Source organism: Aedes albopictus, chromosome 2 (genome assembly GCF_035046485.1).
Source record: "Aedes albopictus strain Foshan chromosome 2, AalbF5, whole genome shotgun sequence".
Lineage (NCBI taxonomy): Eukaryota > Metazoa > Arthropoda > Insecta > Diptera > Culicidae > Aedes > Aedes albopictus.
Window position 1 is genome coordinate 458,534,077 of NC_085137.1, and position 17,468 is coordinate 458,551,544.

The 17,468-nt window shown below is 43.1% G+C and overlaps 2 protein-coding genes across 10 annotated transcripts in view; one reads left to right on the forward strand and one right to left on the reverse strand.

Annotated features, from left to right (window-relative positions):
• The first annotated feature begins 622 nt into the window (after positions 1 to 622).
• The window catches only part of LOC109418953 (GATA zinc finger domain-containing protein 10), a 567,982-nt gene continuing 551,136 nt past the window's right edge, over positions 623 to 17,468 (forward strand). For all 9 annotated transcript variants that reach the window (XM_062853956.1, XM_062853955.1, XM_062853962.1 and 6 more), the window contains exon 1: positions 623 to 1,268. In XM_062853956.1, the coding sequence (XP_062709940.1) occupies positions 638 to 1,268 (631 nt within the window). In that variant the 5' untranslated portion in view covers positions 623 to 637. The remainder of the gene's footprint in view (positions 1,269 to 17,468) is intronic.
• LOC109407742 (protein arginine N-methyltransferase 1-like) lies at positions 1,425 to 2,739 on the reverse strand. The gene is made up of 2 exons (XM_062853954.1): positions 2,603 to 2,739; positions 1,425 to 2,535 (listed from the first exon to the last, which is right to left on the reverse strand). The coding sequence occupies exon 2, from the start codon at positions 2,523 to 2,525 to the stop codon at positions 1,458 to 1,460; it is 1,068 nt and encodes a 355-aa protein (XP_062709938.1). The 5' UTR covers positions 2,526 to 2,535; positions 2,603 to 2,739; the 3' UTR covers positions 1,425 to 1,457.

Below are 17,468 nucleotides of genomic sequence, written 5' to 3' on the forward strand. Positions count from 1 at the left end.
TGAGGAACAGACTTGACTTGAACGAAAGTTGAACATGTTGGACTGAACATGTTTGAGAAGTTTGCAACTCACATGCTCGTTTCAATTGAACAGTCTAAACCAGGCATAACTTTCATCGCGTGAAAAGCTTCACAGCTTTCTCATGACGGTGTCCGGCCATTTGGCCGAATGCCGTTTGACCGAAATTTGATCGAAGGAATTCAGAGGTGATGAGTCATCATCACTGATGACTAACTCCGGGTAACATTCTAGCTGCCAATGTCATCATCAGAAGAATTTCCTTCTTTTAATCATAGGCTATTCTTTCTAGTTGTACCATTGAGGGAATCAGTTGACGTTGAAACTGTGATTTTTTTTGTCAGAGATTTTTCTTTCTTTGAATCATAGGCTGTTCTTTCGAGTTTAACTGATGTGGAGAACAGTGGCATGCCACTTGGAGTACATCATGCATTTTTTGGCTAAACGGCATTCAGCCAAATGGCATTCGGCCAAATGACCCGGAACCTTTTGAAAGCATGCTTCTGAACTGAGATAGTAGCAAGTGAATGTAGCTCTTTTTCCATCCCTGATATTACCGAATCATATGCGTACTTATTCATGAAATACTGCGTACGCCACGAAGATACCACGAGATACCATGAAAAATAATCGTCATGACTTCTTGAACATTGGTGTTTTTCGGAATACCGATATCCTTACAAGAACACATTTTGACTCATTTTCCGCATCATTCCAGGAGGAGAACAACAACGATCTGCACCTGGACGAGGAAACCAGCGGTCAGATTTTCCTCCAGAGTTGCAGTCAGTTGCTCACGTCGGTGGCAGCCGCTGCCGCCAACAACTCGCACCTCAATGTCCTCGCAGGCGACGGTACTAGTCTGAGCGATGCTCAGGTCCTTCTTGCCAATGGTGCCAATCTGCTGGCTCAGCAACATCAGAATGGCTCCGACAGTCACCTACAGGAGCAACTGTTCCTGGTACAGGCCCAAGGGCTGCTGCAACAGCAGCACCAACAGCAACAACAACAACTCGCTCAAAGTCAACAGCAGCAGCAGCAGCAACAACATCAGCAACAGCAGCAGCAGCATCACCAACATCGGTTACACCAGTTGGCCACCAACACGCTGCTGGCGGAGAAGTTGCTCCAGAACCAGACCACGCTGACGGCCCTGGACGGGGCGGGGATACCGACGTCGATAGCCGTGACGGCGGCGGTTGTACAGGGAAACGGACGAGCCGGAAAGCCGCCTGACATCGTCATTAAAGGTAGGTGCACTTGGGTGGGATATCCTTTAAAGATTGCCATTCTTACTCTATTGCGAGGACAGGTCTAAACAATAGGAGATTAGTTGCTGTAAAAACTTCATTGTATTTCATTGAAAAAATGGCTTAGGTCTTAATGTAATGCTAACAAAATCAAACACATAACATTCCCCCCAGTCAAACCCCACATGCTCAGCGCAGCTGATAGCAGCGCTCCTTGTCGACCCGCAACAACTCCCCATCGAAACTCACCCGAATCTCAAAGTCCGCCTCCGGGTACCTTCCGCGTGTCTCCTTCGACTTCATACCGAAACGTCCGCGGATTAGCTCGCCTTTCTTGACGACCATGCTGTCCTCGTGGTCGTCGTCAGCCAGATAGAACACCATCTGCTTCCAGTGGGTGAGTGGTCCCAGCGGCGAAGTGCTGAATCCCACCCGGTGCCGGCAGCTGGTAAACTCCACGTTGAAGTACGTGACCAGGGCGTGGACATAGTCGTTCCGCTTGACGACCAGCTGAAAGGGGGATTCGATGTCCATGCCGGCGCTCTCCGTTGGATCGCGTTGCTCCACCGAGTACATGTCCACTTCATGAATTAGGCACGAGCTGGTGACGATTTTTCTGCTATCGATCGCATCCACCACCGGTTCCGTCAAGGCATTGCTCCGAATCGGGGACATATCGAATCCGTAAACGTTTGCCCACCAGTTGATCCGGTCATCCAGACCACGGCGATCCTCGATAGCCGTTATGAATAGTGTGCACCGATCGGGGAACATCACGCCTCCTTCCGGCTTGAGCCACCGATCCCGGGCATAGATAACCGCATTCAGCATGGACCGATCCATCAGACAGTATCCCATCCACTCCGAAAGGATTATGTCCACATGGGTGATCCCGTGCGGAAGCCGCTCGATATTTTCCACCTTCGCCTGGACCAGCGTAATGATGTGGCCCAAATTGTTCTCCTCGACGACGGTCTGCGCGTGGTCAATCACGCTGGAACTGTCCACGGCGATGACCCGAGCTGCTCCGGCCTGGGCCGCAAACATCGACAGTAGTCCCATTCCGCAGCCCACGTCCAGGACGGTGCGACCCTCGAAGAGGTGACGATTCTTGAAGATCGCTCGCCGGTAGGTTTTCGTTCGGACCTGGTCCTTGAGGGCCGGTGCGTGTGCCAGGAAGTGGGCGAACGGGTCCACGTCGTACTCCAGCGAGGTCATGTCCTCCGGCTTGATGGAACTGTTCGCCGTTGAGTTCATCGTTGCGCGACTGTTTGTTGGAATAAGATTGATTTTATTAATGATCCGCAACAAATAGCAGCATTTATTAAACTTACCGGAAAAGATTTACGATTCTTCGGCTAAAAATTGAAGCAAAATGTGGGATGTGGCACAAAAGCGACCGGACGCGAGCGGAAATGTGGCGATAATGAAAATTGATCACGCGCTGGCTGGCCTCCTTTGCTGGCTGTCGCGTGGTGGAAAATTTAAATCCTTTTGCGCATATGGCGCACACACACGCTCAAAATAACGCTACTCATCAGCGTCTGAAATTTTATTTTCGCCAGCCAACTGAATCTATTTTCTAATCGCTGCTGAAATTATGTCACGTAATGTAATAGTTTACCTTATGTTCTTTTGCTGATTTTGATGCAAATTATTAATGTTTGAATACATTTTACTAGACAAAATGAACAATATTTTAAAAGTCAGATGCAAGCGATGCAAGCAAGCAAGGCGTAGCAGAAGGATGGTAGTTGATGAGCGTGGGAAAAAATTTGTGGCGCGTGCGTTACGTTGCTATAAAATGGTTTGTGCAAAGGATTTGCTTCTAGTACGTACTGCCGGCATTTTGTTTTATCTTGCAGTACTAGTTGTGAGCCGCGTGATTCTTTGGCGCAAAATTTCAAATACGCCAATGCTGACGAATATCCACAACTCTACTTCTTCGAGAGTACAGACAAATACACTTTCTTTAAGTTTCGCAGAAATCCCTTTTATGGGAATAAAGCCATGTGTGTTGTTTTAACCCTTCAGTGGTCGCGCTGTTGTACTACGTACAACGCGTAGAAAAAGGCATCCGAAAGGTTCATGGGGCAATCAAACACGTTTGGCGGAGTACTAGATTTGTAGTAATTTTTGTATGGTAGGATGATCGATTCTCCGTTTCTGCAACAAAATGGATCAAAAAACGTAGCTAAACTATTTTCAGAAGGAACTTCTGAAGGATTCACATAAATCCTAGGAGGATTCCCAGAAATCCTAGAAAGAGTTCCTATAAAAGAAACACTAACATATATAACCTGAGGGAAAAGGAAGGAAATAAGGATAAGGAGGGTGATAATGACAGGTAGGGAAATAGGAAAAGTACCCTGGAAGAGGATACTAACGCATAGGCGTACCGGTTCAAACAGCGCCCTGAAAAGGGCACTGTAATAACGCATAAAGCGAAAGAGAGCCTATAGCTCTTTACCACAGCGGGTTAAGAACAACAGAATATCCTGAATATTCAGGTCTCTGAAGTCAGTTTCACTTAATAAGTGTTAACCGAATACTCGGAAACGCAGAACGACCAGGTACCCATACAAGGTGAACAGCGTTTGCTGAATTCAGCTCCTCGATTTGAATTCGACAAGCGATAACTATCTTCGACCTGGAGTTGGCCGAAGCAAGTGCTTTAATAGCAGCCTGGCTATCTGAACAGAAGTATATTACTTTGCCCATTACGTGCTGCTGAACTGCTGATTGCACTCCGCACATAAGAGCAAAGATTTCGACCTGAAAAACCACGGTGCAGTGTCTACCAAGTGAGTAAGACTGATACAGCCTTAGCTCACGAGAATAAACACCAGCACCTGCTCGACCTTCGAGAAGGGACCCATCAGTGTAACATACGATGCCGTCTGAAATACTTCTCTCCAGATAACCAGATGTCCACTCTTCCCGGGAAGGGAATTTCGTGGAAAATGTCCTATATGGAAAATTACAAGCAATTGTAAGATCACTTAGAGCAAGGACAACTTTGTCCCAATTCACCAAAAGTGGAAACAACGAGGTGTGTGTTGATGTACGGTTCACAGGAGTTGCCTCTAGTAGACCGAGTACCCTTAACCGGTAAGTGCAAGAAAGTGCTTCTTGTTTGAGATGAATGTGTAGTGGGGCAACGTCAAAGAGAACTTCGAGCGCTGCCGTGGGAATTGAAGAGAACGCTCCAGACATCACCATTAAGCACATCCATTGGAGATGGCCTAATTTTGATTGGACCGTTCTCACTGCGCCCTTTTGCCACCACACAAGACATCCATAAGCCAATATTGGATGAACAACAGTCGTGTAAATCCATTTGATATACTTGGGTTTTAGACCCCAAGTTGTACCAAAAGTACGCCGGCATTGCCCGAAGGCCATACAAGCTTTCTTGATTCTGAACTCAATGTGAGGTGTCCAGGAAAGCTTGGAATCAAGAATGACTCCAACGTACTTAACCTGTTCAGTCACATCGATTTCAGAATCAAAAAGACGCAAAGGTCGAACGCCATTACGGTTTCGCCTTTCCGTAAAAAGAACAATACAGTAACAAATTTTGAAAACGACGTATAATCAATGGTGTAGCATTGATTATACGTCGTTTTCAAAATTTGTTACTGAATAGATGTTTTACTCGGATTATCCGAAAGGCCATATTGGCGACACCAATCCTCAACTACCTGAAGGGCGCTTTGCATCAGGTCGAAAAGGGTGCTGATACACATACCAACTAACAATGCTAGGTAGTCGTCGGCAAAACCATAAGTAGGAAAACCGCTATTATTGAGTTGCCTCAATAGCGTATCTGCTACGAGATTCCACAAAAGCGGTGACAAGACTCCCCCTTGGGGGCATCCACAAACACTCAATTTCCTAATCCCTGCTAGACGCAATGCCGAGAAGAGATATCGGTTTTTGAGCATTTGTTGAATCCATTTGGAAATCATTGGAGATATACCATGACTCCGTGCGGCTTCCAATATGGCATCGAAAGGCACGTTGTCAAAGGCACCCTCGATATCTAAGAAAACACCAAGACAAGACTGCTTTTGAGCGAATGCCTTCTCGATATCGTAAACAACCTTGTGCAAAAGAGTCACAGTGGACTTACCAGATTGGTAGGCATGTTGGTTCACATGAAGAGGCACGTTGGCCAGATGAACATCACTGATGTGATGATCCACAATGCGTTCTAAGCATTTCAGAAGCAATGAGGTCAAACTGATAGGTCTGAAACTCTTTGCTTCTTCATACGACGTACGACCCACTTTCGGAATAAACTGCACAGTAATATCCCGCCAGGATTTTGGAATATACCCTGTAGCAAAACGGCAAACAAGTATTTTTTTCAAAACATGTTTGAAATGATCAAATCCCTTCTGAAGCAAAAGAGGATAAACCCCATCTGCCCCAGGAGATTCAATCGATTCTATAGTTACAATACTCCGAGCCGAAGCCAGGGAATAGTAACTACCAGAAAAGACATCAGGTTCATCCGAAGATGTAATATCCACACATCCAGGGATGTGTGTGCTGAATAAGCATTCCAGAACTTCTTCATCAGAGGAAGTCAGATCGCCATTTGGCAAACGAAGTTCGTTCACCCGGAAATCCTTAGATTTCGCAAGGATTTTGTTTAACCGACTGACTTCACTCAAGCTGGACACATTTGTACAAAGGTTTTTCCAGCCGGATCGTTCAGCAGACCGGAGAGCTTTCCTGTAGGCCTTGCGAGCCGACCTAAAAGCCTCCGAACCAGCCGAACGTCGTCTGTTCCAACTCTTTCTACATTGTTTCCTGAGTTTCGCCAGATCAGAGTTCCACCGAGGGGTTCCTCTTGTGGTCTTCACAGACCGCAGAGGGCAAGCTTCTTCAAAAGCTTCCATGATGAAGGCCGTTGTAGTATCAACGGCATCATCTAAATCACTTGGAGTGTCAATGGATGGTGAGTATCCATGGAATTTGGCCGCAACCAAATCAGTAAAAAGATCCCAGTTTGTTGACCGAGGATTCCTGAAACGCAATGTTTGCGAAGTAACATTTAAATGTTCAAAAAATATGTAGCGATGGTCAAATGAAGATTCTTCATCTGACACATGCCAATAGGGTAAAATCTGTTTACTTTTCCATTGAATGCTTCCAGTTGGCGCCAGCAGTGAAAATTACATACAAGAACTTTTATAGCATCTAGTTTCCAGCGCTGACAGCCCGGCGGCGACACCATCACTTGTATTCAGCATTGTCTGTGCTACTCTCGGTTGTCAACTTTCTCAAATTCTCACCTCAAGCTCACGGAAGCATGGTAGTCAAGAACTGTCAAATCGTATGGAAAAATCACGAAAAACGTTAATAGGAAGCAATCAGCTGCGTATTTGCTAGAGTGCCGGTAGAGGCGCTTTTCTGATAAATGCGGTAAACGTGATAACAGTGTAAAGTATCGGCGAAGGTTACGCTATGCGATCGCAGACGGCGCTCGTGTTCCACGTGTTTTTCACATATACAGCGGCGCCGCCTGCACCTATCCACTCGGAAACATCATGCGCAGCACGGGTGGAAAATGCCAGTCAGAAAAAAAGAAGTAAACAGCTTGAAATTAGTATGGTGGCGTAATAAATTCTCTGTTTACTGTAATGAATCCGGAAGAAACGCATAGGTATAATGATTTTGTTTCTAATTTGCAACTTTTTGTCCCAGGGCACAAATCGCTGCGATGCGGAACAAGTGCAAGCCAGCGATTTGTCCATACAAGAAAAATGATTTTACTTTTAATGTGGTGGCGCCATCTCTGATAAAAACAAGCTTTGATTTCTTACTATTGAAGTTATGGCCTTTCTCTAAACCCAGGTCAGTTGAAATTTGACTCTAGTGGTGAACCGGGTTATATTTGTCCGTCGGGTTGCGTTGCGCTGTGCCGAATTCGCAAGTGCCCTCTAGTTTAGTATAGAAGATGGGGTCGGGTCAACAAGAGTTGACCTCTTGTGACTCCAACGCAATACATTATATTTCGATGGTGTCCGACACGATTTGACACCTCGATCTACAGCAACAGTCAGTGTGCTGGTGCGGCTTTTGTTGGTGCGAGGGAGATTGATTGGTTGGAATTTGGAGTTCAGGCTTGAAGATTATTTGTGGTGGCCTACTTCGATTCGACATTGATTTTGTGCATAGAGCAACTCCGGTTTTGCCGATTAGTTTGAGTTTGAGGCATGCTAGGGAAGTGGAACCATCTCAGCAGGGGACCTATTTTGGGCACTTTTCTGCTACAACTCAACTAATTTTGAACCAATAGGCTCCTAAAGTCCTATCTGGATTCTTGTTTTAAACCACAATATATGGTACAACAGTACATATTTACTCATTATTTGACGTTTTTATTAACCGTAGTTGAAAATATATAATTTTTATTTTTTAAGTCTTTTGTCTCGTCCCTAGCTTATAACACATACTTTGAGTGATTGTTTTTCACCGTGTATGTCAGATAGGAACATTTTTGAATAGGCCTTTTCATTTGACGTCTTAAATCAGCTGATTTTTCGGGCGTTTGACAGTTCTTCTATGAAGATGACATGTTCGTGTTAGCAGCTGTTGTTCAAACTTTGTAAACAAATGCATGCACGGATCTGTCACATGAAAAGGCCTATTCCCAGTGCGAAAAATGTCGAGCTCCGTCACACAAGGTTGACCTCAAGTGTCAAAGTAGAACTATTTACCATTTTACTTATTTCGAATTTTCTCATTATTCCTTTGTTTTTCAAGTTCGAGTAAAGTACAATTCCAACTAGAATACTATGCTTGATCGTATTATTCAATATAAGCGAGATTTCGTCTTTAATTTTAGGACCCTATTGACTCAATTTTTGGAACCCGTGGAGCCGTGTACAAAATTTCAAGTCAATTGGTTTGGAATTGACTGAGTTATAGTGAAAAGTGCCCAAAATACCGGCCACTGCCCAAGTGGTTCGCTACCCTATGCTTTTTATAAATGAAGTTTCAACCAAGAATGCATGTTAACTTAATTTTGTTTTTTTTTGTATTTTGAATACATGATTTGATTTGGATTGCAGTCAAATCATAATTGTTGTCCATCCTATGTACCACAGTGTCACGTAGAAGGTGTGCCAGGAATTGAATTCAAGTTGTGCCCGAAGTAGATGTGAACTAGACCGGAAAAGAATCCGAGGGACAATTATTTAATCTTAGAAGATATGACCACAGAGAACAGACGTCTATCTTTGTTTTCTGCCTTGTGTAAACTTTGTAACGGTCATATTAGAGTATGTGGTTATGCTCCCGTTGCGTGGCGCTAGCATCCCATCACTTTCATTGTCGTGTTGTCATTTTTGTTTCCAATGCTCGCCGTTTTTGGCCGTTTGGCGCTCGTATCGCTTTGTGGGCTAGTGTATTTTAACGCTGAACACTGCCATCGTGGGGTAAAATCGAGTTTATATGTGTAGCAGTCTCCGTTGATGACGTTGAGGTACATCTAAATCCCTTACACACGATTTCGACGTATTTATGTTCGAGCTTAGACGTCTGTTCTCTGTGGTAGTTGTAACAAATGTTTTACAGACTCAATCGGGATTTTTGGCAGGTTCTTACTTGTGAGTTTAAAATCTTGTGTCACATTCCTACATGGAATCATAACATTCTAATCACAAGCTTCAATGTTTTTCTAATTTAAGACGCTTTGTATTAACAAAAATCGTAGAAATTACATCTGTCATAATACACCTAATACCAAGTGCTGCTGCAGTAAAATGGGTGACTCATCATCAAAACATTCCCGGTTTTGTAATGGGAACAACGCTACATTTGATTCGAAAGGAAGTGGAAGCGCATTCTTTTCGGTAATTGGAGTACAGGCACACAAGAACAAAGTCACACGGACAATATTTATGCGCGGGCTTTAATTGCGACTTAAAATCGCCTGCCTGCCTGCCTGACTTTGCTCCGATTGCACTTGTCAATGAGCTTATGGATTACATATATTCGGAAGACAAAACGGAATCGGTGTCACTGTCAAGTGCAGTGGCCTGCCACTGTGAATAAACATCATTTTTGCCAATCGTTGCATATTTAGGTTGGTACCTGTACTAGTAGCCCTCAAATTCCACGAATGCGATGGAATTGGCGCAGTTCATGCTTTTGGCGACGCATGAATTATTGTCGCGCTTATCTTTTATTAGAGTCTGGCGGCGGTCGTACGCTCGCAAGGCATACCGCCGCAGTGACAGTCGCAAGGCAAAACAAAAGAAAATATGTTCCCGCCAAAAACAAAAGCACGTGGGTTTCGCGAAGTGACAGGTGTTTATGAATGTATTTGTGATAAACGTTAAGAGTGGCTCATTGGAATGAGTGTGCTTGCTGTCAAACCCCATATAATGGAATTAAATACATTTAAATCTGGAGACGCTGTTATGATTAGTGACTGTCGCGCATATATTGCACTGTTCACACCAAATCGAACTGCACAGTATGAAAGTGTGACGGTTGAGAAGTGTGACGATAAGTGCAACCGGCCTGTCTGGCAGCATTTTGACGTCGAGAAATGTCACAGATTAGCACGTGGTGTGTGATTCGCCCTGATTCTTCCTCGGTTTTGTTTTGATTCTCATCCATCTGACAACTCTCCAACTCGAATTTCTCTCTTTGTTTCTCACCAAAGTCATTACCGGGTGGCCAGTTGTGCAGGTTTGTGCGTTTATATCAGTGGAAAAAGTTTGTGAAATGTGGAGTTTATGAAATTAATGTCGGCAACCGTGCCCGAGTACAAAAATAGTGTGATAGGCGGATTGCATCAAAAATCCATCTTTGAAAGCAACCAGCAATATTAGAAGCCAGAGGCAGATAATCGCCATATTCTGATTTTTCATGAGACGCATAATATTGTATGCAGGGAAAACGATCGTATAAACAAACATGCGTTTTCAGATCAATTCTTCATTACACAATTTGAGAATTCTCAGGTCACAATGATAGTCCTTCATGAGTAAGACAAAGACGGCCTTGTTTTTGTTTTTCCTTTTATCGCTCATGCATTGACAGATAATGCATGACAGATAAAGTGACCTGAGATCTGTCAAAAATTTTCTTCGTGCAATGAAGAATGCGTTTATGACACTTTATTATTATCATTATTTATATTAGAGAGATTTAATGACAGTTGGGACAGGACTCTTAAGCTCTATCTCAGTTTTCAATCAATTATCCTAATGGTCTTTGGTTGAAAACTAACGAACTGACAACACTGCCTTGAGGGGTAAGACAGCTGTGATAAACTTGTTGTTTGTGTTAAGTTTTCCCATCAAATCCGGTGATCGGAATTTAGATATTCTGATAACGGGGAATAGATTTCGTTGAACTCCAGCGTTATTAAACGCGCATCCAGTTACCTGGTCATTTGCTGGCTTTTTTTTTGTTCGCCCAAACGAAAAAGTCTTACCCCGCTTACCCCGCAGTATGCGAACTCTGCGTAACTGGATCCGTTCTGGAAGTGCAACGGCATTTTGGTTCTGGATTCCTACGGCAGGAGGAAAACCGACACCATACGCAACGGAACAGAGTGGTGGTGGTCGGTGCTGGTGGATAGGTTCGTTGCACCGCCTAGCACTGGAAGATAACGGATCCGGAGGTAATGTACACCTCGCCGGGAACGGTTGGTTCATTGGTCTCGGATACCTTATGGTGGGAAAGCGACCCCCTTGGTTTCTTGTGGAATGTGCCGTCGAATAATTGCAGGAAAAATCCGTTTTTTGCATTTTACGATTGTGCTGGATATTTTTATCGCAACACTAGCTGTCCCGGCAAACGTCGTACTGCCTGCCTTAAAAAAATCTATCCAAAGTTGGAATTTAAGTAAAACCCCGCTAATTCGACAATGATTTCTGCCGAATTACCGGGTTGAACTTTTAATTCGACAAACTGGTCACCCTACACCACCTTGTCCATAGGGCACTGCATTATTTTGATTTTGTATGGGATGTATGACGTTTCGTGGCCTTGTTGTTTACACAATTTCTGTAAGAATGAAAGAGAAGGAGAGAATTTCATGCAGTGCCCTATAGGCCTAATCAGAAGACATTTAAAATCAGCTGATTTTTGGGGCCTTTGACATGAAAATGACAGTTCATCGTTTGCGCCTTTTTTCGGCAGTTGTAAACAGTGGCATACACGGGCCTGTCTACTGAAAAGGCCTATTGCAATTCGTCAACTCTATTTTTGTTTTGATTGTCGGATTTGTTATTGATCACATATTCAACAGATATTGTGATGATGCAAATTGAAAGTTTGTTCTTTCTATGATTATTTGGCTTCCGGAGTTCATTCCGGTTGATCTCCAGGCGCTTCAGGTGCCGGATAGCACCAACTATGAACTTCCGGAAGTAGTAGCTGCAAGAGGAGCTGCTACGTGTGCGAGTATAGGCACAATATCGGATCGTTTCGCGTTTACAATTACAAAATGTCGTATTGTCGCGCTTATCTTTTATTAGAGTCCTGCGGCGGTCGTACGCTCGCAAGGCATCCGCCGCATGACAGTCGCAAGGCAAAACAAAAGAAAAAGTGTTCCCGCCAAAAACAAAAGCACGTGGGTTTCGCGAAGTGACAGATGTTTTTGAATGTATTTGTGACGAACGGCAAGAGTGGCTTAGTGGAATGAGTGTTGTTGCTATCAAACCCCATATAATGGAATTATATACTTTTAAATCTGGTGACGCTGTTATGATTAGTGACTGTCGCGCTTATATCAGAAGCCAGGGGCAGATAATCGCCATATTCTGATTTTTCTTGAGAGGCATAATATTGAAGAGTATCGAATAAGCGGGGTAAGATGGTATTGATTACTGTAAGACCATAACGTTGCGTGTTTGGTACGATTTTTTTTTCACGTTCTAATACTTTGTAAACAAGTTAGCTGAACTGTCAAACAAAGTATGGTTTACTCAGTGCTTGTAGTCCCGTATAGGTCTATTTACAATCCCTTTAAAATAAGCTGATTGTTGAGGTCTTTGACAGTCCTCCTTGTGTTTGTAAACCATGGCATACACGGACCTGTCAAATGAAAAAGCCTACACTGAAATAAATTTTGTTGTGGAAACTACCGATTTCATAGTAAAATTACTAAACGTACCTATGGTTCTCAACCGACAACAAAATCGGTTAAGGTAACTGAAATATGCTTGAAATGACTATGCATTGTAGTAAATTCAACTAAAAGCGTAGTCGTCTCAACAACAAAATATTGTTAATTTTTCGTGGACACGCATTTTACAACACATTATGGTTAAAAATACAATGCTCATTTGTTAAATTAAGATTATTTTTGGTTATTTTAACTGCACTGCTAGTTAAGTTGACTGTGTTTTAGTGGAATTAACTGGAAATTGTTGACATAATTAAATTAATTAATTATCGATTTTTGCGGCTTAACCAGCCGGATGGAAGTTTTACTTTATTCCAAAAGCTAGACTTTACATATACTGGCGTGAGTGAGAAATGGACAAATTGAGGTGAAATTTGCGAAAAAGTTACTCGTCCTCTCGGTGAGACTCGAACTCACGACTCCTACTGGAAATTGTTGTCGGTTGAGAATCATAGTTACGGTTAGTAATTTTACTATGGAATCGGTAGTTTCCACAACAAAATTTATTTCAGTGTATAGTGATGTATCATTGTTTTTTTTTGCGGTGCCATTTTGACTGCCCAGCTAGCTTACCCTTAACAAGGATATTGATAATCTTCGAGCTTATAGCTGGTGCTACCAGACATTGCCTAATTTTCTTTCTTCCTCCGAAGTATCATATGTATGTATTTATAGGAAAACAAAGGATTCGTAGAAGCTATTATTGGTGTAAATCTTGACAAACATTAGGCAAATACCCTGCCGCCAAAAAGGGCGACTCCCAGGAAGTGCTTACTGCTTATGCAATCGACATTTATATTTATCAGGAAATCAGAAGCAAACAATAAATATGAAAATAGACGTGAGTAGATTTCATATTACAACTGATTGCCTCCTGAAATAGATTGAAAACATTTTATTGGATTCCCGTTAGACCCGAACCGGTATCAGTATTTCACCAGACTCGTAACAATGATATTGCCATTCTGGTTTCTGGTTCAGCTATTGCCCACTGTTAGTGTTCATCCCTTAATCAGCCGGGTAGAGATTGAACCTTGTCCGGAAGTGCTGAGACCCTTTGTTAAACAAGTAACTGCTCTTAGCGGTCGTGTATACGGGAATGTAGAACAATACCGAGAGTATAGCTTGTGCTACCATGCCTTGCACAATCCGTGTCTGCAAATTTTCTACCGGAAACAGTTGGGAAAATCCAACTTTTACGCAATCTACGGTACGTGCGACTACGAGCAGCTGTTCCGTTACGTGGCCATTTATCAACGCCGGTACGGTTGTTGGCAGGTATGACTAACTGTCGGAAGATTCGTCGAAGGTCAAAGGTACTGCCGGGAAGTACGTGCGGCTCAACGAATCGAAATTTTTACGAATGATTTCTCTGCCGCCAATTACAAAATTTCCATCCAAATAGATCCCAGACATACAAGGTATAGAAACTCATCGACCGATATTGGCGAAAAGTTCTACCGTTTGCCGTTACTTCGAAAGTGCCTATGTAACGATAGCAGGCAGCACCAGCTGCATCAACTGTGGCAAGCGTCGCCGTGTCAGCGCAGCAACCGAAAACAACTGGTGACGATGCTACTGCCCTCAAAAGCTTTCGTTGATGCTATTGCAGGGCTTATTGTTGTTGTGTTTCTTGCCGTGGTAGCTAGTGTGTACTTTTTTTTATCCCTGGACTAGAGTAGTATTCCAATAGTATAGTGGATTCCAAACAATTCGAATTGGAAATGTGAATGTTCTGCGCAGCTTTAACTACACATCGGTGTCTTATCTTACGATTATCAGATAAATGAAGTTTTGTTTTTCTTTAGTGATCCTAGTTTGTAGTTTGTCCTGCCTTAGCTACTATTATACCAACGGTGTAACGCAAAGATCGTGATTTTGTTGATTGCTTAGCAATCAAAGGAAGTCCTTTTGGTGTTGTAATCGCTATTGTCGCGCTTATCTTTTATTAGAATCCTGCGGCGGTCGTACGCTCGCAAGGCATACCGCCGCATGACAGTCGCAAGGCAAAACAAAAGAAAAAGTGTTCCCGCCAAAAACAAAAGCACGTGGATTTCGCGAAGTGACAGATGTTTTTGAATGTATTTGTGACGAACGGCAAGAGTGGCTCAGTGGAATGAGTGTTCTTGCTGTCAAACCCCATATAATGGAATTATATACTTTTAAATCTGGTGACGCTGTTATGATTAGTGACTGTCGCGCTAATATCAGAAGCCAGAGGCAGATAATCGCCATATTCTGATTTTTCTTGAGAGGCATAATACAGTTGATGTTCGATTGGTGCTAACGATCTAACTGCAAACAACGAATATGAAAACTGGCGTGATTAGATTTCTAATTGATCGCAGTCAGACCAACAAATATCACGTGTTATAAATTGAAATGGGGAGCACCCAGTAAGCATAGGACATGCTTCAAGGTACTTCACATATATCCAATGCATACCTGCTTTATGGGAAAGCCCTTAATGTTGTATAATTACAAAATATTGCACCATGGACCTAACCATGAGTTAGATTGAGAATGTTATATTAGATTTTAATCAGAGCTGAATCAGTATTCCAACACCGTGCTAGTGCTATTGCGAACCTCGCAAGTCGCAACAATGGTATTGTCGTTCTGGTTTCTGGTTCAGCTAGTGCCAACTGTTCAAACCTTACTTAACCGTGTTTCGATTGAACCTTGTCCGGAACAATCAAGGCTCTCTGTTGAACATGTAACTGCTCTTAGCGGTCGCCTAAAGGGAAATATCGAACAACTCCGAGAGTTTAGCTTGTGCTACCATACCTTGCACAACCCGTGTCTGCAAATTTTCCACCGGAATAGGATAGGAGCGTCAAACTTTTACATCATCTACGGTACGTGCGACTACGAGCAACTGTTCCGTTACTTCGCAAGATATCATAGACAGTACGGTTGTTGGCATGTATGATTAACTGTCGGAAGAATCGTTGAAGGTCAAAGGCACTGCACGGAAGAACATCCGCTGCAACCAATAAATATTTTTATAGATGGCATTAATGCCGACAACTTCAAAATTTCTATCCAAATGAATGAAAATCATCCAACGACCGATATTGACGAGAAGTTCTACCGTTTGCCGTTACTTCGAAAGTGCCTATGTAACGATAGCAGGCAGCACCAGCTGCATCAACTGTGGCAAACGTCGCCGTGTCAGCGCAGCCGAAGTAAACAACTGGTGACGGTGCTACTACCTTCAAAAGCTTTCGTTGATGCTATTACAGGGCTCATTGTTGTTGTGTTTCTTGCCGTGGTAGCTAGTGTGCACTTTTTCATTCCTGGACTAGAGTAGTAGCGAACGTGAGATTCTAACCTTTGAAAATACATGTATTCGAACTATGTGGCTGAGTATATTGTTGGATTCCGAACAATTTGTCTAGAAATCTATATTATCTACGGAAGCATAGCTTTCCAATCATTAGGTATTACTAGCGGCACAGTAGACGATCGATTGGTGCTGACTGCAAATAACAATTACGAAAATTGACGTGGTTAGATTTTAGATCAATCGCGGTCAGACCAACCAAAGTTATCAATCAACGTAGGGAGCATCCATTAGGCACGTTACGCTACTAATAGCAACGACTCTATTCGTAGACGTGACGTATTTCATGGATAATCCCCCAACGCCATTATAACTGATTGCACCATGACTAGACAAAAAAAAAGTAATATTTGATTTTCATCAGACCTGAATCAGACTACCCCCATAGTGTTAGTACTCTGCGAACCTCTAAACCCATAACAATGGTATTGTCATTCTGGTTTCTGGTTCCACTATTGACCACAGTTAGCCCTGTAACGATTGAAACTTGTCCGGCACCACTTGAACCCTCTGTTGAACATTTCTTCGCTCCTATTGCTCATCTAAAGGGGAATGTTGAACAAATCCGAGAGTATAGCTTGTGCTACCATGCCTTGCACAATCCTTGCCTGCAAATTCTCTACTGGAACTGGATAGGAAAATCCAACTTTTACACAATCTATGGAACGTGCAACTACGAGCAGATGTTCCGTTACACTGCTCAATATCGAAGACGGTACGGTTGTTGGCAGGTACAACTAACTATCGGAAGAATCGTTGGAGGCCAAAAGCACTGTACAGAAGAATATCCTACACAAACAGTCGAAATTTCCAGGTATCATTTTTCTGCCGGACATGATAGCATTTACATCATTTTGAGCGACCAACATATTTGGTATGAAAATCCCCCGATCGGTATCGGTGTAAAAATCTACAACTTGTCGTTACTTCGAAAGTGCGTTTGTAACGATAGCAGGCAGCACCAGCTACACCAACTGTGGCAAGCGTTGCCGTGTCAGAGCAGCAGAAGCAGACAATTGCAGTCGGTGCTACTGTCGCAGAAAGCTTTCGTTGATGCTATTACGGTGGTCATTGTTGTTGTATTTCTTGCCGTGGTAGCTTGTACGTATTTCTTTATACCTGGACTGGAGTAATACCGAACGTGGGAAGTGTTACCCTAAGACTTCGAGGATCTCCATCGTCAACCTTTTTGTAATTCTAACATCCACGAGTTGACTACCCGCACTTTGTTCGTCGTAGTTTAATGATTACATAATGGTTCATACGAAATATATTAATCATCATCAGCGATTTGAGTCATGTAGAATAGTAGGTGGAAGGGGAATGTTCGCATTCAGGCCTACAATTCCCTGCAGCGTAATTGCAATTACAACAAACTGACCGAGCAACGCCTAACAGTCCGTAATCATTTACTACGCAAACGGCATGTTGTCCAAAGTCTTTCTTGTTTTACTGTTGTCTTCAGTCGAAGCACCTAGTGCGGTCGTGATTAAGCCGAATTGTTTGATACCTCTTCGACCGTCCGTTGACTACATCACTGCTCTTGGAGGTCACCTTACCGACGATATCGAACAATTCCGAAATTATAGCTTGTGCTATCAGGCCTTCCATAAGCCCTGTATGCAAGTTTTCTACCGAGGTAATATAGGAAAGGCCAACTTCTACCTATTCTACGGTACTTGCGACGACG